The sequence below is a fragment of the Pteronotus mesoamericanus genome, unplaced genomic scaffold (genome assembly GCF_021234165.1).
Source record: "Pteronotus mesoamericanus isolate MK-2021 breed Mesoamerican mustached bat unplaced genomic scaffold, CSHL_Meso_final contig_82, whole genome shotgun sequence".
NCBI classification, from domain to species: domain Eukaryota; kingdom Metazoa; phylum Chordata; class Mammalia; order Chiroptera; family Mormoopidae; genus Pteronotus; species Pteronotus mesoamericanus.
Window position 1 is genome coordinate 5,591,203 of NW_026555265.1, and position 24,800 is coordinate 5,616,002.

The 24,800-nt window shown below is 36.9% G+C and overlaps 1 protein-coding gene across 2 annotated transcripts in view; it reads left to right on the forward strand.

The window, feature by feature from the left end:
• CCDC50 (coiled-coil domain containing 50) overlaps positions 1–24,800 on the forward strand; it is a 69,850-nt gene that overhangs the window by 23,273 nt on the left and 21,777 nt on the right. Inside the window, exons 2-6 of one of the 2 annotated variants that reach the window (XM_054585129.1) lie at positions 5,481–5,543; positions 7,085–7,211; positions 10,852–10,942; positions 17,824–17,941; positions 22,300–22,827. In XM_054585129.1, the coding sequence (XP_054441104.1) occupies positions 5,481–5,543; positions 7,085–7,211; positions 10,852–10,942; positions 17,824–17,941; positions 22,300–22,827 (927 nt within the window). The remainder of the gene's footprint in view (positions 1–5,480; positions 5,544–7,084; positions 7,212–10,851; positions 10,943–17,823; positions 17,942–22,299; positions 22,828–24,800) is intronic. The other variant, XM_054585130.1, reaches the window with a different exon arrangement.

Sequence of the window (24,800 nt, forward strand, 5' to 3'; positions counted from 1 at the left end):
AATTTTCTTTGGGATTCTCCACTGCAGTCACTGCCTAGGGTTTATCTTGTAGGTCACTTACGGAACACTGAAAATAAAAGGAACTTTTTATTGCCCTTGTTTTCAGAAGTGCACACAGGCCAGCTTTGATTGTTAGAGGCTTATTCTTGGCAGACAGTGAGACAAAGTAAACTGTGTCCCATTTTTTTGCTTCATCTTGGGTTCTAGAAAATTACCTAAATTTTATTTCATCCTCAATTTCCAAGAACCTAATGCATATTTGTCTTATTTTAATTAGTAGTTACTAATATCATTCTTCGCTGACATACTGAGACATACACCTGTTTTTTTTTCTTTTGTTTACTTGTTGGATTATGTTGGTAAAACTATTTTGTTTCTCTGAGCCTTAGTTTCCTCATAAATGAGGATATTGATAAAACCTTTATTTTCAAATGGTTAGGAGGAATGAATGTGAGATTGCATTGTAAGATACAATGTGCATTATCAATGTCAGTTGTGCCTGACTGCCATTACCAAACTTTTTAAGACAAAGAATGAGTCTGGAACATCTCTCTCATTCATAGAGAATGTGTGCAGAACAAAAGAAAGCAAGCATAATCTCTGGTCTCAAAACAGTGAGTATGTTCCATCTGCTAATAGCATTTACACACACACACACACACACACACACACACACACACACACACAACAGTGAGTATGTTCCATCTGCTAATAGCATTTACACACACACACACCCACCCCACCCCGATTTACACACACACACCACACCCCACCCCGATTTACACACACACACACACACACCCCCCACACACACACACCCACCCCAAATAATTTGCAAAATTATACCAGAACATAAAAGGCAATTGCAAGCACAGTTGAAAGAAATAGCTTTTAGTGAATGTATTATTAATCCAGGCCCTTTTATGCGGGTGGAAGCTTGTAAAGATTGAGTCATAGGAATTGTATTTTCAGACAGTTTTGGGATGTGTGTAGCCGAATGACAGACGGGGGATGAGCCCACTTCCCGTCTAGCTCGGGTGGAGTTAATCGGGTCTTCTGCCAAGATCGCTTACCATATCTGTCCATAGGAATTTGAGCCTTCCTTTGTGATTCATTTTGTATGTTAACTCTTTAAGGAGTCTTGATATGCCCTTCTCAAGTCACCCCCACTCCTTAACCTACCTCCAAATCATAACAAGCATAACTGCTCCATGGTTTATACTTTCAAAGACTTTTTCTATAAGTCTTTATAACATTTATTATATTATATTCTTATTTACCATTTTGTCATCTTCACTTCCTTAATGTCTTGGAAGTGACTTATTCATCCTAAAGTCTGCAAATGTTTGTTGAATAAATGAGTTTGCTAGGTACATACTATGCCATTTATATAGGGAGTTCCACCGTGAATGAAAACCATCTTTCCCTTCAAGGGTATGTATATATACAGCGTTGGGCTTGGGCAAAAGAAGGTTTACAGTTGCATTGTGACATTCTTTGGAATTAGTAAAGCTATTGTAATACTCATAACCTTCAAGTATTTTTCCATATGAACAACTATAAACTTACTTTTGCCAACCCCTGTGTGTGTGTGCACGTGCATGGGGGGGGGGGAGAGAGAGAATATCAGTCTCTACCTATCTATATATATAAAATCCCAGTTCTTATTTCTGAGACTTGCTTGGCTTAATGTAAATTAAATTGCTCTTTATATATATATATACCTAGATTAAAGAAAATCACTAAAGCTATATTTTCTTTAATGCAAATGGGGGAGGTTTTTAATTTTCTTGAAATGATGTTTGAAAAATTTTGTACATCTTTATAATGCCATTGTGAGGGCCGAGCTTAATTCTGTTCATAATATTGTTTTTTTTGTTTGTGAAACTTAACTGTTTTTTGTCTTTAATCACCAGTTTTTCTTCATTTTTCCCTATTGTGCATCTCTGGAAGTATTACTATATGCTATATCCAGTATTAATTGTGTGGAAGTTGCAGAGATTAGTCCCACAGGTCCCCTGCCCTGAAGAGTTTGCAACTGGATGGGGAGGCAGCTGTTTGCTTAGTTTAGGGATAATGTGTATTTCTTTCTGTGGATGATTTTCTCAGCAAGGAGGCAGAATAAGATGGTTATTACAGTAGGGAAGAGGCTATAGGACCACTGAGGTCTGGATGGGAATGAAGAATGGTGTGGTTGGCTTCATGGCAAGGAGATCGGACTGAGGTTGGAGTGAGTAAAATGCACACAGGAGTGAAACAGCTTGAGAAGTGTGGGGTGAAAGCCCAGGTCCAGTGGTGCATCATAAATGTGCCCACTGGGAAGGGTAGTGAGATGAGCTTATGCTGTTTACCCTCAGTGCTGTTTATACGGTTTACCTCAAAGTGTCAGAGTACATTAGAAAAAAACCCCAAATACCCTGACTCTGAACTTGGCCTGACTGAAATGTCTGCAGTAATTCCCAGTTTGGTTACTGTTTTCCAAAGGTGGCTGGGTGTGTAATTGTTTTCTAGTTTGCATTAGAGTAGCGATGCAGAGAATACATAGAAGAAAATATAGTGGATGCAGAGGAAATTGTGTATTGAGCCAAAAATGTGTCAGCATAAATGAAATTATATATTTGGGAGTGCATAGTGAACTCTGAAGTGCTAAGTCAGTTTAATAACAGTACAGCTCTCTGTGTGTTTGAGTATGTGTACTTCCATGTAGCTTTTGAAGACCTACACTGTCTTCTAGCTCAGCCCATACTCATGTTTCGTGGGTACAAACTCATCATCTGCTGTAAGAAAATTCAGGGTCAAATCACAAAAATTGAATATACTTCAATCTTGATGTTTAAATATTAAGAAAATCATTAAAAAGAGTCATTGTTAAGGTAATTAGAAATATGTAAATTCTCACATCTGTTAGGATTTGTCAAATGTCTTAAAGGTATGCTATTGATAGAAAATGTGGATTTTTTAAAAATTTTATGTAATTATAAAATTATAAATGTGATGTATATAAATGTAAAACATTACACAAAACACAGGAAATATTTAAGCCAAAGGATCTACCACCTAAATTTAATAGATGTTAATAGTTCACTTTATTTGCTCAGTTTTCTTTGTTCACTTACAAAGCAGTAGCATAGCATATCCAACTAAGGTGCTCCTGGCCTTTCCTTTTCTCTAGAGGTAACTGCTATTCTAAATGTAGTTTGTGTCAGTGCCATATATTAAAAAATACATATTTTTACTGCAGGTGTTTGTTAACATACACATTATGTTTTTAATGTGTCTACTAAAATAAATATAAATTATTGCCTTTCTTCACATGGTTGTATACATGGTAAACTGCAATAATTTTATAATTTACATTATACATTAAATACATTAAACACATACAAAATATTTTTTCTGCTGTAACTTTCTTACCTAATAACATAAATTGAAATGGCTTCTAAACTATTTGACTGTAATTACAGAGTGATGTTTTACATTGTGACAACACATATCATATAAACACATGTGTATATATGACTGAACATGTTTCTTTAAACCATAATTTCCTGTATATATGAGATATCCTCTATTTTCCAGCCGATACATTTTTAAATGTTTGTCCCAGACTTAAATAAATTGATTTTCTGACCTAATAATAAGTTGAAAAACATTAAGGTTAATCTAAAATTAATCTAATCTTAGTTATCTAAAATTAATACTGACATTAATATACAAACATAAGCTTTTGTATAATAAAAGTGCTACAATTATTAAGGTCATGTATTAAAATAGCATTCTTTCACTCAAGATGTGATTATGTTTGTTTTGGCTAATTCATTCTGAGTATTTGTTTTCTATGAACTCAATACACACATATCTTAGCCACTTAATTAAGATTAATTAGCTAAGTGTTTTAGAGAATTCGTGTCCGTTATTGTAGAGTAACTCCTTCCAGTCCTTTCCGACCAAGGTTTGCCTGGAGTCCAGGAGGGCTCCCCTGGTGTCAGGGAAGGAAAGAACTCTGGCTGGCTTGGAAACTGACTCCCAGTACTATTATCGGCAGCCAGTGTATAACCTTGATAAGTTCTTTCTTCTTTCTGGCTCTCATTTTTCTCAACTATTAAACTAGCTTATCTTGCAGGCACTTTGATCCTGTGAAATATTGGGTTACTCACATCTGGACCTCAAGTTGTTAGAATATGCTGAGAATATATCTGAACAGGGCTTTCTGTGGAAATTACTGTATTTGTAGTTGCATTTGAACAAGGGTAAACTAATCAGATCATATTTAGTTTAATATGGTTTGGGGGCAGAAATGATTCCTCCATCATAAAACCATATCAGAGTAACCTTGATGTCTCCAAGCTCTACCTACTCTTCTGTTGCAATAAAGGACAAGGCTATATGAATGTATATATAAGCATACAATACTAAGAAGGGCAAAGGCGCGATTCTGCACTCCATTTTAGTTAAATGTCCTTACAGGCAAATCCAGATCTGCAGAAGGAAATCCATAACCTCTGGTAAGCTGTAGGGGGTGGTTAAGTAAGTCTTAACCATTGCAGTAGTCTGAGGCTTTGGGGGAATTTTCTTTTTTAATGTCAGTTACACAAATGTGTAAGGACATATCACCTATGCTACATATCCTTAAGACAAACAAACAAACAAAACAGCACTTTATGTAAGAGTCCTGCCTGCATGTTTGTTTTAAGAAGCAGGAGTTTGAATTGCAATTTGGGGTATAATGGACCTTGGAGACTCTTCTCTTCTCATTTGTTTTTAAGAAAATAGGTCAGCAAATGCTCTTTCTGGGTCTCCAGTTGGAGGCAGAGTTAGGGGTGGATTCCTGGTATATGCCAAGATTTCTGTTTTCTTTTGGTTTGCAGATTCTTTTTAGAAAAATACAGAGAACCTGTTCTAACTCATGTCTAAGGGTGTGGACCTATTAAAGAATGTGATTATCCTTAAAGCAGAGATCTGTTTCTACCACAGGGACTAATGAAGATACGGGTTTCCTCATTGACACCAGGATAGGCATAAGTCTATGGGAGAGGATCCCCTGAACCCAAGAAGGCTGAAGCATTAGCTAGGTTTATTTATTCCTCTGACCCCATGAGAACTCAGCTTTCTCTCAGCTGCAGTATGCAGAACATCCTGTCTTATTATTTCAGCAGTACTTGCCCTCCCTTTATAGAAGTGGATTGGAATTCCTTGACCTCTAGGTTCTGATTCTGTGGTTAATATATTTAGGCCAGGGACCAGAGGTAACCATTATTTTGTGCTTGTCACCGAGCAGGTACTATGTGAATTTGTTTTTGTTTGTTTTGTGAATGAAGACTAGGCTAACTAGACAGTTTTGTGCAATGCAAATTATAAAGTTCATCATCTTGAAATGTGAGAACTGACTTTTGAAGTAAAAAAAAAAATGCTTTTCTTTTTTATGTTAAAATACTGCTAATGAACCTTCCTGTCTGCTCTTTCCCCCTTATCACCTGCAGTGTGTCGAGATTTTGCAGTCCTAGAGGACCACACGCTGGCCCACAACCTGCAGGAACAAGAGAGTGAGTAACAGCCCTCATTCAGGCTCCTCCAGCTTTCTTTCTAGTAGTGGCAGCTTGAGGCGGGTTTCTTAGGGCGAGGCAGGGAGAGAACACAGCCACCAGGCAGCTCCAGTCATCCCTCTGAGGGAGTTTTGTCTCAGCGGATGACGCCTGGATGACGAATGAAGTTCTGGGTATTTTGAAGTGTGACAGCTGCTGGGTGTTAGAAGACTGCTGGGTACATTAGGGGAAAAGAGGGACTTGATACTTTTCTTTGTTTAAATGAAACTGTTTTTTGCCTAAATGTTGTAGGAGGGAGGCGTTGGTTGTAGGTGTATCAATGCAAGAAATGTCCAAATCTGTAGAGAAGTTTTGTGAGTTTATGTGAGCCAAACTGATGGCAGTCGCCCAGAAGCAGAATCGCAACAGATTGAGCAAATGCTCCTGAGAATGGCAGATTTGCAGTTTATGTTATACATTACAGTCAAAAAGGAGGCATAGGGAGAGGTACATGAAATCCATTGGCGATAGATTAGGGAGGTGGGAGAAGGCAAATCGGGGAAATCTCTGAGACTGGATAAAGTGTGAAATGGAGAGGCACATGCTTCTTTTACATTGGTGGGTATAAACATTAATAATTAATGTTTATAGCACATAGTGATGGTATGCAGGGAAACAGGATAACAAGGGGTTCTGTGGTCTCCTACTCTGGTGTGGTTTGTATCCTGAGGAGTGTGGAAAAAGGGATTGCCCTGACATCTCAAAGGTATACTACCTTAGATGCAGGAAGACAATAGACAGGCTTGGTTAAGGTAAAGGTTGGCCTTCGTCAAGGAAGGTGCTGGACTAGGACATGACTACCTGCCGTGACTCACTTTTAGTTAAGATTATGAGTTCAATTTCAGACCAACCTGTGTGGTTGCTTTCAGTATCTAAGTTTGTAAGGCCCACCATGCAGGCCCCCTCTGACCTTGTTAGGTTTAGTATGTGGCTCTTTTTTCATCCGCACATGTATCTGGTGTGTGTAAAAGGCTGGCATAGGGATCTGTTTCTTCCCGTGGGAATAGGGGCCTGAAGGCCTTTTTCCTGGCAATGAAGGTATCTAGACTGTAGATTTTTCTGAGTATCTATGTATATAATTATGAAAAATAAATCACATGTGTTGTTCAAAAAGTACATAATAATGAACATATAATTTGTAAATCATTAATATGTCAAAATAAAAATAAATATTGAAAAATGAAGCTTATAAATAGGGTGGAGCAGAAAGAACACTGGCCTTGGCTTTAGAATATTTGTGTAGAAATCCTGGCACTGCCACTGTTTTGCCATGCGCCATGCGACCAAGGGCAAATTACTTAACCTTTCTTGATCTTCTTTTTACTTAATGGAAAGATGGGGATAATAATTCCTGTGCTGCCTATTATACAGCAATATTGAGAATATACAATAAAGTGATGGATAAGAAACTCTTCAGTGGAAAAGTCTTGTTATGTTTATTATGAGGTTTATTATTAACAAGCTAACGCACTGTAATTCCTCTCCTAAATCTTTCTGTCCAGTTGAGCATCATTTGGCATCAAACATTCAGCGGAACCGTTTGGTCCAGCATGATCTCCAGGTGGCTAAGCAGCTCCAAGAGGAAGATCTGAGAGCTCAGGCTCAGCTTCAGAAGCGCTACAAAGACCTGTGAGGATGCTGGGAAGAGGGAGGGAATCATACCAGGGCTGGTTTTCTCTGGAGCCAGCAACCAGGGCAGGGAAGAGGGAGACTCCTTCTCTTATTCTGATTCCTCTGTTAGATTAAAAAGTGTGTGTGTGTGTGTGTGTGTGTGTGTGTGTGTGTGTGTGTGAGAGACCATCTTTTTCTTTGATTTGGAAAATTTTCTTTGTTTTTGGAACGCTAGCTTGTTTCTGGGATGTGTGGATTCTGGTGTGAAATCTCAGCATTTGAACTGTATGACTTTGAGACATTTGGTCCCCCAATTATTCTTCCCTGAAACATGGGTAAGATGATTTCTGTCCCCTCTGCTGTAAAGGTTGTCTGGGGATCCAGTGAAGAACTGTATGTGAAAGAACTTCATGAGTTGAACTGGGTTCTTTTACTATTTCCTAGCTGTGTTTGCTGCTCTTATATTCCTTAAAGCCCTTGGTATAGGCTTTATAGGTATAGGCAGAATCTTCCAGAAAACTCTGAATTGTACACTCAGTTCTCTTCATAGCTTCAGTGTCTGACTAAAGTTCTTTCTCAGCCCTCTCCTTTAATAGGTAATGGAAGGATCGTATCTCAGTTCTTTTACAGTACAATTATTTTTTTTATTTTTCAGTGCCCTAAGACTCCTGAGTACATCTCTTCTTTGATAGTAGCTCTTATATACCTAAATCTCTAATGGTGGATTTAATGACAAGATAATTGTTTTGAGGAAGAAGGAGTAAAGGAAGAATTGAGAGGACCCACCCCTCAGTTGGGTTTTTTTTTTCCCATTTGTCATGTTTAAATAAATAGGAGAGCCTATTATTTTTTGCTGCCTTTGAAAAGAAGGGTTTGCCTTTTTATTTTTTTATTGTTAGGACTTTATTCATCACTTTTTTGTTCATCTTCCTTATTTTGTAAATAAACACTCTTAATTACTCTTTGCTATCCTTGACACCATGGAAGGTATTGGAGACAACAGATGTGAATAAACATAGTCATTGCCTTTAGTAGCCTTAGGAACACACCCTGAACACTTTATGTGGAGATACACGCACGAGGTACAGAGAACGGAATAGTAAATTTCATGCCTATGAAGAGAGAAGAAAGTGGGAAAACCTTTCCAACATAGATGACATATTTAATCTGAACCTGGATGGTTAATTGGGAGTTTATAGTGATAATTAGGGAAAACCATTCTAGTAAGAGGGAGAAGAACGAGGAATCGCGTGGTAGCTGCTGGATGTTCACTGTTGCTGGAGTGAGGAGCACAGTTAGGTAGGAGAAGAGGCCAGAAGCTGGACCAAAAAGTAAGCTATGTAAAAGAATTTAGATTTTTTTAGATTTTATATTTTAAATAATAGAGAATTAACTATTGAAGAAGTTTTAGATTTTTATTTAGAGACTTACTCTGGAGGCTGAATAGGTAAAGGACTGGAGGGGGCAAGACTGAAGGTTGCTCTTCAGCAGGGATCACATTAAGAGATGGTGAGGCTTGAATGGATGACAGTCGCCAATCGAGATGCAGAGAGGAGGGAGATGATGAGGCCTGCATTGGGGGTCATGTTTACGGAGTTAAAAGAGACAGATCAGAGATGTATGGAGGCCTTGTGTCACAAATGGAGGGAAGATGAGAGCCAGCTGGAATATTTTAAGGATTCTAAATTAATTGCCTTTTACATTATTCACAGTTCTCTGTTATGAAGGCCAGGTCTAAGGTTGATGCAGAAGTTTAACATTCTAAAGTAGGGTAATGATAGTGGGTATACCGAAGTTATTGAGAGATTATAGAGACAAACCACTGTAAAATGTGAATCATATTTGGAGAGTGATGGGTTATAAGTACTGAGAGAAGAACCAGGTATTATTATATTTCTGCCCAAGTCTTCATGGTTTTGGAGGTATTCCTTGCTGAAATAAATAAGTTAGAAATGAAGTTTTTTGATTTTCACATCCTGGCAGTCTTGGCTGCTGAACATCAAGGGAAGAAATAAATGCTGTAGATTTCATGGCACTGGAACCTTTCATTCACTGGATCCTCTTTCTGTCTTGTGTGTGCATATACACCCAGGTGTGTGCACATACCTGTTTTCACCTACCTCTACCTATTTCCAGACATGTTGAAAGTGACTGTTTCCTTGTACAAATGAGAATAATTTTAATTATTTCGTTTTCTCCCTCAGTTTTGCTTAGAATAGAATATTGGGTTTCAGTTTCTCCGAAGAAGGTAGGGTACTGCCACTCTCCATCACTCCCCCCCAACAAAACTTTTCAATTACAAAAGATTGCCATCCTGCAGATTATAAGGGGGGTGGTGGAGAGAATAAGGAGGGGGTAGATGGTGATTGAAGGAGACTTAACTTGGAGTGGTGAACACACAGTACAATACACAGATGATGTATTACAGACTTGTACACCTGAAACCTACATAATTTTATTAAGCAGTGTCACCCCAATAAATTTAACTAAAGAACCAGATTATACAACTAACACTGAGATTCCTTGACTATTTTAAGTTCTACTGGCTGGAGGAGAATAAGAAGATATATTTGTTTAGCAAACGAACTACATATGTAAATCACAATTGCAATTTTATTCCAGCATCTTTGTAGATCATAAACTCTTAAGAATGTTTACGTTCATCTTTCCTAGCTCACCCTTTTGTGTAAGGGTTGGCTCCCGAGAGCTGTGTATTCCAGTTTTAAGCTGCCCATTCATTGACTTTTCTTAGAACCCGCAGCCAGAAGTAGCCGTGTAGCCGTCTTTGAGAGCGCCACACTGCCTCTTCTGTGGGAACTGCTATTTTCTGGGCACTGCTTTAAAGGCTGTGTCTCCCACCAAAATACTTCTTTTATTTCTTCCACCAAAATGTGTTGGGGGCTTCTGAGCACAGGAGCAAGATTTATTCATGTTTGTATCCTCAGTGCTGAGCATAATGCCTACAACCATAGAAGATGGTATGTTTATATCTTGGCTGAACACATGAATGCCAAAACAAACAAAACTGTAGTAACAGCAGTATCAACAGCATTTGGTTTTTCCTTAGTGGCCATAGTATTAGGTAAAATGGAATCAGCCAGAGAGGTTTCTACTGGGAACCAAAGCTGCAGAATATACATGTTTTCCTTTTTTTAAAGCATTATTGAAACTGAAAAAACTCTAATTAAAAATTTATAAAAGTTCTTTTCAAGTCATATCACCCCCTCTAGGCGACCACAGTGTTACTGACATTTTAGTGATCTCACTCAATTTTTTTGTATGTATTCTCTCTGTTTCTGGATATTTGTGGACATCGATCTCATGGTGCACCTCTCCTTTGCAGCAAACATGCCCGTTGCACTGTAGAGTGGTCCTAGTGGTGCGCGATGACATGCTAGTGTAGCAAAAGCACGTAGCTTTCATCGTAGTCTCTGGGGATCAGATTCTAGTTCTGCCACTTACGTTCTCTTTGACTTTGGAGAAATGATTTCACTACTCTGGGCCTCAATTTTTTCATCTGAAGGTGGTGACAAGTATCAACCCCTGCATCACTGTTTCAAAGATAGAGTGAGACAAATATATGCACTGGCTCATAGTGAGAGACAGTAAATTGTTACTTATTTTCTTGATTCATCTTATTTTGACCTTTGTTTTTCAGTGAACAACAAGACTGTGAAATTGCTCAGGAAATCCAGGAAAAGCTGGCTATTGAGGCAGAGAGACGCCGCATTCAGGAGAAGAAGGATGAGGTACAACTTGGTTATGCCCCTCCACCTGATGGAGGAAGGGTTGCTCAGCTCTGAAGCAATTCTTCTCCATTTTCCTGGGCTCAGTGTAGGCTTGCTGGATGGGCAACAGAACTCCCCTCTTTTGGATGCATAGTCCAAGTATTGCCCTCCATTGACCATTGTTTATTGCCCCGCAATCAGTTGCATGTGGTGAAATCTTAAATGATGATAATGGCTAATTTAATATAATGTGTGATTTCGTTTCCCAGGGCTGCTGTAACGGTACCGCAAACTTGGTGGCTTAAAACAGGAGGAATTTATTCTGTCATGTTACGGAGGTTAGAAATTAAAATCAAGGTGTTGGCAGGGCCATGCCGCCTATGGGAAAGACCCTTCTTTGTCTCACGCCAGATTCTGGTGGCTCCTGACAGTCTTCGGCATTTCTTGGCTTGTAGCTGCATCACTTTAGTCTCTACCTCCATTTTACATGGCTTTCTTCCCTGTACCTTCGTGTCCTCTTGTTTTCTAGTGACACCAGTCATTGGATTGAGGACCCACCCCAAATCAATATGACTCCTTTTAATTAATGATATCTGCAAAGACCTTATTTCCAAATAAGATCACATTCCAAAGTCCTTGGCAGAAATGAATTTTTAAGGGACACTGTTCAGCTCAATACAGGGCGTCTGTCTGTAGACTGTTCCCCAAACTTGAATGAGAGCAGAACTTACGTGTAGTCCGAACAGTGGTCAGGGGGTGGTCACTGTGAGAGGCCAGGAGCAGTTGTTGTTCTCACTCTTTTTTGGGGAATTGTTTCACTTCCCTGTGATGTGCTGACTCAAAGCATTGATTGGTTTGATTCTTTATATATTTTTAAATTGTTTTGAAAGCCAAAAATGACTAAAATTAGCAGTTGTGCTTGGTTTGTAAAATTTGAATATGCAGTTAACTATTATTACTTGCTTCTCTGTTAAAGTTTTCAGCATTTCTTATTTTTCACTTTGTACTGAGTCTGTGCCTGCCTTCTTTCACACCTATTGTGCTATACTTGGCTATTGTCTTGATTTATAATAAGGAAGAAAATGATTTATCATTTTTAATAGTAGAATGATCATAGTATTTATTGTATAATCACAAATGCTTTTCACAGTTAAAGGGAGCACTGTTAATAATTTACATAAACTAGGGCTATCCACTTCTGTCTGGCATCTTTGATCACCATATTAAGTAGATAGGATCGGGGCTACCAGTAAACTAGTCTATATACGCTGCTGCTCCCACTGAGCCATCTTTGTTCCCATAGGCCTCCTTGTTCATAGCCAGGTGAGTGTGAAACACCTGGTATGAGTGTATGTAGCTGATTCTTTAAGAAACAAACCGTGATTCTGTGGTAATCGGAACTGCGAGTAAGAATTAGGGATTACTTTTTACCCTTCCTGTTATCAGCACAGTGGCTCTTTCTTACTACAGAATGTGTTGCTTCTCTATAGTCAAGACTCTGCTTTGGCACTGAAATTGGGAACTGAAAGAAGTGATTATGTTTTGTAGACAGGAAAGCTTCTATTTAAAAATAACAGAGTAATGGTTGGCTTCTTACAAATGCTGTTGGTGTCCTATGACTTTGCTTCCTCCCCCCCCCCCCCATTTCAGGGAAAAACAGATATGAAGAGAAACCAAAACACTTTATTTTAGGAATATAGAATCTAAATAGCAATCACAATACATAATTTCATGGTGATACTATATAAAGTAAGCAGTGTAGTGAATAACTTCATTTTTCAGATGAAGACATTATGACCTGAAGAAGTGACTGGTCCCAAACTATATAATAAGATGCCAGAGAAATGTTTGTACAGTACAGGTCTGACTGACTGCTTCTGACTAAGATGGACTGTGACATGACATAAAACATGTAGACTTTGGAGTTAGCTGCCCTGGGTTGGAATCTTAGCTGTTCAATTTTTAGCTGTGACTTTCAGTATCTTACTTAGCGATGTAGAAATTCAGGTTCTGAATTGGGGAAGCCATGAGTTACGCATAATTGAAAGAGCTACTAAAGAGGTTTAAATGAGATTATGTATATAAGGTAAATTTGCATGTATACCTTTGGTATGGTATAATTTTATTTCATTATTACTTTTTTTAACAGAGCGCAGATGTAAGGAAAGCAGCATTTCTTTTCCAGGAGACAGATGTTGAAAAGTTAAAAAAAAAAAAAAAAGGAAAGGAAAAAGATCTTTTGCATTCTTACCGGCACTGTAGCCTCTCACCTTTCTCTCTCTCCTTTCCCCTCATTTCTCTTTATTCCTTCCTCCCTACTTACCTTCCTTCTTTCTTCTTTTTTAAACTCTTACACAGTGTCTTAAATATAGTAGTTGCATGCCTTTCTAGACACCCTGTTGAAAGGGCCTTTGGGAATACTGGACTGTGTAAGTTTGTGATTAGTAATAGTGGACCAATTTCACTGGGGTCATTTTTTTTATCCCAGCGTACGCATTTGTCAGTGTTTAATAAAACCGAGGAATATATGTTTAGTTAATTTAACTTATTGAAACTCTAAGAAACTATTATAGAGAAATTTTTTTTTATTTAGGTAAACATCATGGTCAACCATGTTATAAAACGTCTGTGGCACTAGTCCAACAATTTGAAATCATTTTTAATGTGAACTGCTGAGGGATAAACTTAGTAACTAATTTACATTAAAAATTAATCTAGTGTGAACCATGGTACTTTTTCATAGCATTCTCACTGATTAGAATTCCATGTTCTAGAAGAATTTTTATGTAAGTTGGTATAGTTTTGGGAATAGTTCAGATAGTAATACATTTTAGGACTAAAATTTTTCCCTGTGTTTTGGGACTTACTAAAAATAAGTTAATACATATATGGCCAGACAGGGGGCGTGAATGGGCAGCTTCTGGTTGAGAAAAAGTCTTCTCTGTTTTTATCCTGTTTATACTGATGTTTTTATATCCATAGAATGGAAATTATCTTGTTTTCCTGGTCTTAAAGAGTAACCCTTTTGGGATTATACCTGCTTTGAGTTCCCTACTGAGTTAGATGTTAATACATTTATTGCTAGTTGGTAAAGAATTTAGCAATCTAATGGAATGGCTTTCTGTTTTTCTTCCTTCTTTCTGACAGTCATTTGACAATCACAATTTTAGATTTCTTTCAGGTTGTTGTGATACCCATGATTTCCCTAGGGAGAAGTAACCCTGATATAAAATCATATAAACCATAAAAATACTAAAAGGAAACCAACTCCATGGTGCACTAACATGTTAGCTACTTGAGGAAGACCTGCCAGATTCCTCTGGACTCCATGGCACTTCGTTTGTACTTCTGCCTCTGTTAGAGCACCCACTTTGCATGTCTCGTGTTTTGTGATCATTTATTTCTAATACTTAATAGATAAGGACTTTCAGGACATTGATCATATCTTGTTTCTCTATAGGTCTCAAACAGAATATTTGGCTCCCTGAAAGGAATCAGTAAATCTTTGTTTTCATTAAAATGACTTTCCTTAGCATTCTAGAGATTTTTAACGGTGTCTTTCCTTAACACTCGCAGCTTCAGATTTTCCGGTTGTGTGACTTGGATAACACAAAAGGGAGAGATGAGATGTAATGCTAAATTCTTATTCCAATAAATGTCTTCACTAGAAAATCTTCTATGTCACAGACTTTTACTATATGTATTAGTCTAACATAAGTCTACCGATGAATATGATTAGTGTTTTTTAAAAATAATCATGGAAAATGACTTTATAAGGGCTTATGAGTTTTTTAAGATAAATTTTCCTAAGTTATGTTTTATGGAACAATAATTCCATAAGGTTTATATTTTTTATGTAAAAATAAAAAAGGCTGTCACAAAGTAAATTTGGAAATTCTTGAGTTATTGGAAGATAAGAGATTTCTTTTATCAAAGTTTTAGAATGTGCTAATGTGCATTTTAAAGAATTAGATATAATACATGCTTTCCATTGAATGCTTTGAGTTTTTTATGAGAATCTTTTGTAACCAGTGTTTTTATGAACAGAGCTGGGGACACCCTGTTCTAGACTAACCTTTAACAGGAAGGAAGCTGAAAACCAAGGAGATTATTTATGTCAAAGGAGGCTAAGCTGCATCCAAGCATTGTGACTAATAGTTGCCGTCATCAACTTGTTCCAGGGGAAATTCTTTATATTGAAATCACCCAACTGAACTCATTGCACAGTAACAATATTGGAAAGCAAGGAGGAGAATTGACTTCAGCTAAACCACAATTATGTTATAGCAGCTATTTTCCATTGAATCTTTTATTCTTTCCCTCCTCAAGCCTAGCTAACGTTTGTTATTCAGAAAAGAGCCGAGAGCTTAAAACAAGAAAAGGTTTGGGTGCTAAGGTGCATGCCACATTATGATTATTATTTTTCTACTTGATTAAAATTACTTCCTTTGACTAGGTGATGCATCCTTGTTTCCTTCCTGAGTCTTCACACTGAGAACGTGGCTTATTACTCTGTATTTATTAGGACTCAGTTCAAAAGAAAGTAGTTGTTAGGTGCCTGGAGTATAGTTTAATAATTTCTGCTAACATTTGGATCTGGTAATTTTTCTTTATATTTTTATTCCATTATAACAAAGAAAATTTTTTGTTTTGTTTGTGAAACGAACAAACCACTTAGAAAATGTAGTGTTGGGTGCCTAGGAAACACGACAACTTAGGGAAGTGTTAGCAGTTTTTCCTTATTTCTGCAGTAAAAAGTATAGTAATTTGGGAAATTCTGCTATACTATACACTAGTTTTTAGATAAGTTGTTATCTGTCCCACCCCTCTGTCTTCCTAACTAATTTATATATTTATTACTTTGTAAGACATCAAATGTAATAAACTTGTGCCAGTGGCTGACACCGGGTAACACTGACAGATTTATTAAAATGATACATAAGGAAGTCAAGAAATTTGACTTCAAGATTGAGTATTTTAAACTCTTCATTGTATGCATAAAGAATTGAAGTCCAGAGAAATCCATTTTAGTAGTTTATATTCCTTTCATAGTATCTCTAAAGCATCTCTGACTTGAACTGGAAGGAAAAAGAAAATCATCTTAATTTTCAGACTTAGGGAACTTTTTCCATTAAAGAGTTAGAAAGTCAGATTTCTTTGCATGAAAATTACATGTGTGTTAAGTAGGTTTGTGTTCTTTATTTCTCATTTTGAGTAGTAACATTTTGTGAGTGCCCCCCACTCATGTTTGACACTATAATATGGGCTTTTATAAAAGTAGATTATTTATCAAACTATATATACATAAATCTTTCACACAGTTTTATGAGAACCTTCCAACATAGGTAGCACTCAATTAAAGGCAGTGTTATTAATAGTGTATTTATAGGTTTTAATTTAGGCATTATTTAATTTAGAGTCAGATTTGTAAGCCTGTTTTGATAAACATTAAAAGCAGAGTATATGGATAATCATTACTAATTTACCTAGCTTCAGTATTCAACTCATTTCTACACTGATGTGAAAGAAATTGATTTATTCAGATGATTTTTTTTTAGGTTTGTTTTGCAGTCTTAGTATATTCTTCATTTTGATTTATTCAGAAAATTGCAAAAGGAAGAACAGTAATTAATTCTTGCTTCAAAATTTACATTAACATTTGAGCATTTCTTGTATTCCTTATTATAAAGAAGTAGGCAGCTCAGACTACCTATGACTCTTAATTACTGTTTGCAGTCTTGAGTATAGTTGCCATATTTTTATGAGCTTTTAAGAATCTAGTGACAGCTATGGACCTTCTCTTCAAAAAAGTGTACACCATACAAAATTTATGTGCTATTTTTGGAGGCTTTCACAGAAATAAGCTTTAGATCCAGAACATTGTCACTCTTCTGCTTAAAACTTTTAGTAACCTAACCCTTCATGCTTACATTATAGACTCCAGACTTTCTTAAGATTGTCTGTGAGGCGTCCCTATGATTCAGCCTCAGACTGCTTCTCTAGCCTCACCTTTCTCTTACAAGAGTCCACATCTTATGTTCTAATTGGACTTTTGATCATTCCGTAGATTGGTGTCCCATAAAACAGTTAAAATTTCGCTGATGATGTTCTCTTTACTTACTTGTGTATTAGACTCCAGTTCTTTCTCCAAAATCAAACACAGATGCAAAACCTTGCACTAATTCCTTTAAGGAGAGATAATATTCCCTTTTTGTATGCCCGTAGACATTTTTACCCTCCTTTTGAGGTTTTATAATTTAATTGTATTGCAGTTATTTGTAAACATCTTTGTTTTTTTCTGGGGGGATGGTAATATTTTAGGGGACAGGGTGATAATATTAATTATCACTGAGTAACTGCAGAAAATTTGCCTGGAGATGATGTAGGGGGGAGACAGGAGGAAAACTGTTTTCTCTTTTTCAGTTAAAACAGTGATACTCTAATGCAAAGTTCATTGGGGATCAGCCAAAAATTCTTTTTAAAAGTATTTAAATTAAATTATAAATGCAATTTATAAAATTTTATGGATTACTGCACCCATGTCTACACAGACTTGCCGAATCATCATTTTGGAAAAAGAGGCCATAGATACCAATTTTTGTTGTATAACCAACTTTAGGAATACTAGGCTTGAATATCTTCAGATTGAGTTAGGTTTAAATTTTAATGTAAAAAAAAAAAAAGCCTCTCTCTCTCATCTGGGTCTTCTGCCAGTTCTGTTGAGCAATCATCTATGGCATTTGAACTGTGTGAGCTTAGTCTCAGAAAGCCTGCAGAGCCATAGACAGAGCCCGCCCACAAAAGTTTAGCAGTGGAATGTGGAACCGTTGACCTGTAGGGTCATTATATGGAGTTTGCTCATGCTTTGGTAATATTTATCTTCATTCTCTGTGTATTTGCAGGACATAGCCCGCCTTTTGCAAGAAAAGGAGTTACAGGAAGAGAAGAAGCGAAAGAAACACTTTCCAGAGTCCTCTGGAGCCAATGCTTATGGAGAGAGTTACTACTATGAAGATGGAGGTAACATTTCCTATGTCATGACCTACTCTCTCCTTACATCAACTGTGAGACAACCCTTTAAATTTGCCCATAAAGGGACCTTAGGACCCATTTAGATTTGTGGTCGAATTTTGTCTGAATCTAAGGAATTCGTATGTTCTTTATTGGATGACAGAGCCCATTTTTTAGGCCTGTTACAGCTTGAATATGGTTTTGTAAGATTTGGTATGTATTCTTTGGTGCTGTTGCCACTGGGAATACTGTTATTAAATTCTGAGAACCTAAATTGGGATGTGAAAAATGGTGGGCTGGGTCTTTCTCGAGGAAATCTGGTCAGGAGGTTTGCAGCAGCCAAGTGGCACAAATAATAAAGAAGGTGCAACATACATTAGTTACGAGGTAACAAAGCTTTTCCTCCATGAGTCTTGTCTTTTAAACATAAGCCAATGATTTCGTCTGTTGATGACAAATGAAAATCATGATTCTCTGGTTGCTATTTTGCTCTTGATGCTTTCTTTGCTGTTTGGTTACCACATAGAAAACTTTCTGAGGGAAAGAAGTTCCTTTCCGGTTTCTCCTTCTAGCACCTGTGCTTGCATCCTGGTGGTGGCAGTTTCTGTGGTGGTGGCAGTTTCTTCATCTTCAAAAAGTGTGTTGGGAAACGAATATTTGCAAATACTACTCAGCCCTTTTTAAAGATCTTTTAAAAGAGACATTTCCTATAGTTTCTAGTGTGAGTGTTTATTGCAGTTCAGCTTAAAGACCATACTTAGGCTAGCAAATGAATTCTAAAGGCTGCTTCTAGAAAGTAAAGATTTTAAGTGCAGGGATTTTAAAGGTCCTTGCAAACTAATGATCAATTGCCTCTATAATTTCATTATAAAATATAAGTATGTAAGTGTTTGTCTTTGATAAGTAGAATGAAAGGAATGTGTATATAGATGATAGGATTGCTACAGTTTAGGTACACCTTGCTAGGTCAGTCACATTGTTGCTCTAAATTGATCATAATCAGTAGAGCTCAGCTCTGCAGCATAAATGGTAAGCAGGTTGATTCTGTATTTATTGCTTGCTGTGTTTTTTTTCCATATGTAAAATGCCCAGCTCTTTTTTGATATCCATTTTTCTTACATTGTTTTTTCTAATGCAATCATGTATTACAGCAGTTGAAAAGAAAAATTATTGCCATGTTTTGCTATACAAGAGACCAGCAGATAAAGAGTTATTCTTCAGACTTAATTAAAATCTTAGAAATGTAGTCTGGTGTTTTTTATTTGTTTTTATTTTTAATTCTGCTCTGGAGGCCTCTTTACTGCACAGAAAAGTAACTACTTTGAACTTGTAAGTCTGTAAAAACATTAGGATGGCAAGCAGTGAAGTACCCTGAAATACTAATTTTAGCCTGTGTTAAAACCTTATATTAACTTGAATTGGAACTCAAACCTAGTTGTTTTGACCACGGTATCATCATCCTGCCTCATATCTCTAGGGCAGAATTCAGTGAATTTTTAGGGACACCTAAAAGTTAAAAAAAAAAGTCTATACATATTCTTTTAACTGCTTCTGTAAACATATAGACAGTGGCATATATGCCACCTTTTTGGAATTGGAAGGGGTTTGGGAATAGGAAATATTGACCTCCTGAGCATGTGCATGTAAATATTGGAATTTGTCTTCAGTTGTATTGTTAGGAGAGATTATGTATTGTTGAGCACGTGATCCTTGTTTATGCCTTCGGGTTGGACCCCAGTTGAAGTTATAGAAATCACATGGCAATCTAGTTCGTCTTTACAAAGCAATCCTTATGTTCTTTTTAGTGGTCTTTTCCCAACACATAAGAGATACTATTTCATCGTTCTTCTCTATCTTTATGTAATGTGATTTTTTTGCCTTACATAATAATCACAATATATTATTATAGAAGTGATCTTTTCAGCTTTTTACTTAAAATTTAATAAATTAACTTTAAAAATGATCATTTTTAGATTTTGTACAAATTTGTAATTACACCAAATATCTGTCACCTCTGTTAAACTGAAATGATCTTACTCATTTGTGAATCCATGTTTTTCTTTCAAAGCCACTTACCTATATTGAAGGTATGTTAGTGATTTTTTTTAAGTAGTGGTCTTTGGAGTCAACATCTAAGGAAGTTATTTGTGATCAATCACTCTAGCCTTTTTCTCATTTGTAAAGTGAGGATTATAATAATATATCCTCATAGATATTGAAAATATCAAATAATGTAATTATGGTGAAGACATAAACTCTCAAGTACTATTTATACATATATTAATGTTATTTCTGTATAACATATTTTTTATCTCTAAACAAAAATCTTATTTTGAAAGACAAATATGGAGGCACAAAAAACATGTGTATATATTCATGTATATGTATGTGTGTGTGTGTATACAATTGTATTTGGAAGTCAATTATATTTGCCAGATAACTTTGTCTCAAGACACATACAAGTCTCAGTAGTTAACTGAAGAGGGTTTTAAAGGATTCAAACTGATTTCCTCCCCCCATCCTTTCTTTTCTTTCCCAGATTTAAAGCTACCATAGCCAGTGAACTAGACAATAAATATTTTTATCCCATCAACTCTGCAAACGTAGTGACAGCTCTGCTTTAATTCTTGCAACACATTTCTCTAAAGTAAAACTACTAATACCATTTAACTTTTGAGAAGGAATTCAAAAACAACAACAACAAAATAATCATAACCTCACTGACCCATGTGGAAAACAAAACCCTTCTTGTTTCTTTTGGCCTTAAAGGCAGATTCACTCATGCAGCTCTCTTTGGGAACTCTGGTGTTAACAGTGTATATCATTGTTCCCTGGATGTGGTCTTCATTTCAGTAGCTGGTCTATATTAGATTAATTCACAGCAGTAGTCAATTGGTTCTTTCTCAGTTGTCAAGTTACGCTTAAAACAATAGTTTGTTTAAAAGAGTAGATTTTTTTAATCACATAGTAATTGTTCTGTGGTTTCACTTTTACTGTTACGTAAAAAATAAACTTAATCATAAATAATGAAGATAAGCATTTTTACTGACTTTTTAGAAGACAGCTTAATTTAAATGTCACCTTTGAAGCAAATTTTCTTGTCAAGTTCAAAAAGAAACAATTTCAAGTGTTTGAGAAGCTTATGGCATCAATGATACATTTAACATATATCTTCCTTTCCTCTATTCTTTCATTACATTAACAATAACAAAATTAAAAAAACAAACAAGAAACTCATAAAGCAAAACAAAACCAAAAAAAATAAACAAGACCTAGAAACTAAGAAAATGTATAGTTGTCTATTTCCGTAATATCCCATCAACTTGGGGTAGCTGTTTCAAATGCAATTCAGCAAGTGGCTAATTCCAACTAATTTAGCAATTTTCCATGGAATTAGGATTTCTTTTTATTATTTTGAAAATGTATTAAAAGTCTTAGAAACGTTAAAAACACTCTTTCAAAGTGCATATTAATTTCCTTCCTTTTTTTCCCCACTATGCTTGCGCCTATGTGAGACCTGACAGAAGCACCCGAGTGCTGCTGTTGAATGTTGTATTAAACTTAGGGACTTGTATATTTAGCACATACTGTATTTTTATACAAAGACTACAGATCATAAAGTTTTTTGAAATGAGTTTAGGAAATGACTCCTTTTTATGTTTTCCATCCGGCGTCCCTTTTTAATTTTTCCCTCTGCCACGTTTCAAGTAAGATTGGGAGCAGAATTATCCAAAGATAACAGTGAGATTTACTCACTTAAAATACTCCTCTACTTCATTCTCTTCCACATCGAACTGCAATATGGCTGGGAATGTTTGCTTTGGCCACCTAAGGGGAAAGGAAAGAGGAATACTAAAATCCGTAGATCATTCCTCTGAACTACATGGAAACTATCAACATTCTGATGTTGATTTATTGTTATTTCCAAGAAGAATACTTGAAAGCTCTGACTGGAATCACAAAGCTTAGTTTTTCTGTTTTATGAGATTCCCTCAACTCCCATTTTTCCCTCACATACTAGTTCCAAATTGGTTTTGTAAGTATAATTTAACATTTAATGGCTGTAATTTTTGTTATTGGCAAATATTAAAGTACTTTGTTAACTCTTCCTAATCATGATGAAGCTCTTCTTCCAGATTTATTTCACTTAATTTTTTAAATTTATTCATGTTTTTACCTTTTTGGTTATGTACCCCAAATCCTTCTAGTAAATGCCCATCCCCTGTTTTCAGTTTGTTAAGTTTAAAAAGTTGCCTTTTCCGTTTTAAAATAGGTTAAACTTGGGCCCTGTATCACCCATATAGTGAGTTCAGTCTCGTTAAGTTAACCTGCATTTCTGTTTTTCACATTCTTCCACCTCCACTCAGACCAGCCACGGTCAAGGAGGGCAAGGGAATTGGGTTCTGGACTCTCAAGGTCTTGTAAACGCCAAAGTCATGAAAAGACTGTGAAGCAGAGAAAGGAGAAGCCTCAGCATCCACCAGAGAGCTTGGACGAACTGGAACACCATCGTTTATGGTCACAGATTTCTCTGTCTTCTAGCTCAGGCAAAGTGAGGGACCCTCCCCAAATTAACCCTGAGCAACGTGAAAGAAAATGGTCTGGACAGGAGAGGCCCCGGAGACCTCCCCCGCCCAAGATCCGTGGTGAGGTCTTTCTGAGCACGGAATCTGATGACTGGGAGGCCAGCAGTAGCCATCAAACTCGGAATTGGGAAAAACAGTCCAGACACCAAAATGGACTTGCACCGAAATCTTCTCAAAAAGCAGGAATTCACTGCAAGGAGGCTGTGTATGGGAGGGAGCGTGGGCCAGGTGAGCACGGAGAGAGGAGGCACAGGCCCAGGACCCCTCCCTTCTCCGAGAGTGAAGAGCTGCTCCAACTCCATGACACAGGTAATAACGGGCAGTTATTAGAAGGCCACCCGGAGCCAAATATTACATAAGGTATTTACTTAATCATAAGTCAGTGTGAAGAAGGACGACATTTGTAACTTTCCCTTTCTGTCTCTGAGAGAATACCCTGATTTGTACAGGCTTCTCCCCACCCCAGACTGCAGTGGAGATGCTGCCCATCCCAGATGCAGCTCTTCATTTGCCAAGGTCATACATCAGAGATTCGGATACCAGTCAAAGCTCCTGAATTTCTGTTTTTCTTCAGTGAACCCAGAAGATCTGGTGACACTGCCTTCATAGTATTTGCTTGCCTAAGTAGAAGACCCACAGAGTTGGGGTTCTAGATTTTCTTGACCTTATCTTTCCCATCTGTAAACTTAGAGATTGGATAGGCAGTCTCTTAACACAGTGCTCTTGTGTTGTGGTCCTCAGTCTGTTTTCATCAGAATCAGCGGAGCTGTTTTCTAAAAATGCAGATTTTGGGGTCTCACATATATTATCATCTCTGGAGTGTGGCCTGGCATTCTGAGCTTGTTTTAGACTTGGAGATGATGCTTACGTGCTTAAAGTTTGAAAATCCTTACCTTTGGGTACTTTCTATGCCTAATGTTCTTCAACTCTTAACTCTTCAATTGGTGTCCTAAGGTGCCAATATCAAGTAAGTTCTTGGTATAGGCACTTCACTTTATTGCACTTCACAGATGTGGCATTGTTTACAAATTGAAGGCAAGACCTTCCACCAGCAAAAAGACTGTGACTTGCTTGCTAAATTGCTATACTCACTCGGCCGTGGTGGTGTGGAACCAGATTTGTACTAACTCCAAAGTGTAGGAATGAAGAGACCATTAGACTTAAGCCTCAAATTTCTGGAATCTCTGAGGCTTAACTCTGAAGTTCCATTGACACAGTAATGGTTCTATTTTTGTCTGGGAACCTTGTGGCTCTACCACTATAAGTCAAGCACTAGTCTGTCTAGTATTTTAATTTGACCTTGCTTATGTCCGTGGATCTATTGGGTTGGCCAAAAAGTTCATTTTTTTTTTCCTCTTCATAAGATAGCTCTACTAGTGCTTAGTTGTCTTTAACTCCATTTGAAACAATTTTATTAGAGTATATGTAACAACTGTCATATCACTGTGTGTTTAAAAAAATACGCACAGTGTATTGGTGAATTTTTGTGTAGCTGTTTATTACTGAAGATGGAAGAAAATAAGCAACATTTTTGGAATATTATGCTTTATTATTTCAAGGAAGGTAAAAACACAACTGAAATGCAAAACAATGATTTGCACCGGTGTATGAGAAGGTGCTGTGACTGATCGAACGTGTCAAGGGTGGTTTGCAAAGTTCTGTGCTAGAGATTTCTCACTGGACAATGCTCCATGGTCGGGTAGACCAGTTGAAGTTGATAGAGGTTAAATCGAGACATTGATTGAGGACAATCAGCATTCTACCATGTGGGAGTTAGCCAACATGCTCAACATATCCAAATCAGTAATGTTATTGGTGAAGATGAAAAATCTGTCTTTTATTTTACAGAAAAAATCATACGGATTTTTTGGCCTACCCGACATTTTACTTTTCTTGAAGTTTGATAGAGATGCAAGGGTTACTGGGAAAGGAGTAACAAGGAGGCATCTGTTCTTTCTTCATTGCCTAGTCAGCCTCTACTTCTGTTCTGGAAGCTGGTTTCTGGGCTGCAGAGTCAAGTTGATTTAGTTGCTTCTTCCTATTATGTTAATTCTTTAAGTTATTAAAGGACTTGATCATAAAGAAAATAAGAAATTCAGTTCAACAAGCATATTCTGTATCTGCCACAAATATTCTTGCCTCAGGTTTTGTGTTTGCAGGTTTATGCCTGGATCCAAGCCTCAGAGAGTTAATAACTCAAACCAGAAAGATGGATCTGTAAACAAGCAACTAGATATACTGTGAACAAAGAGCTATGGGGACATAGAGGAGGAAGTAATATA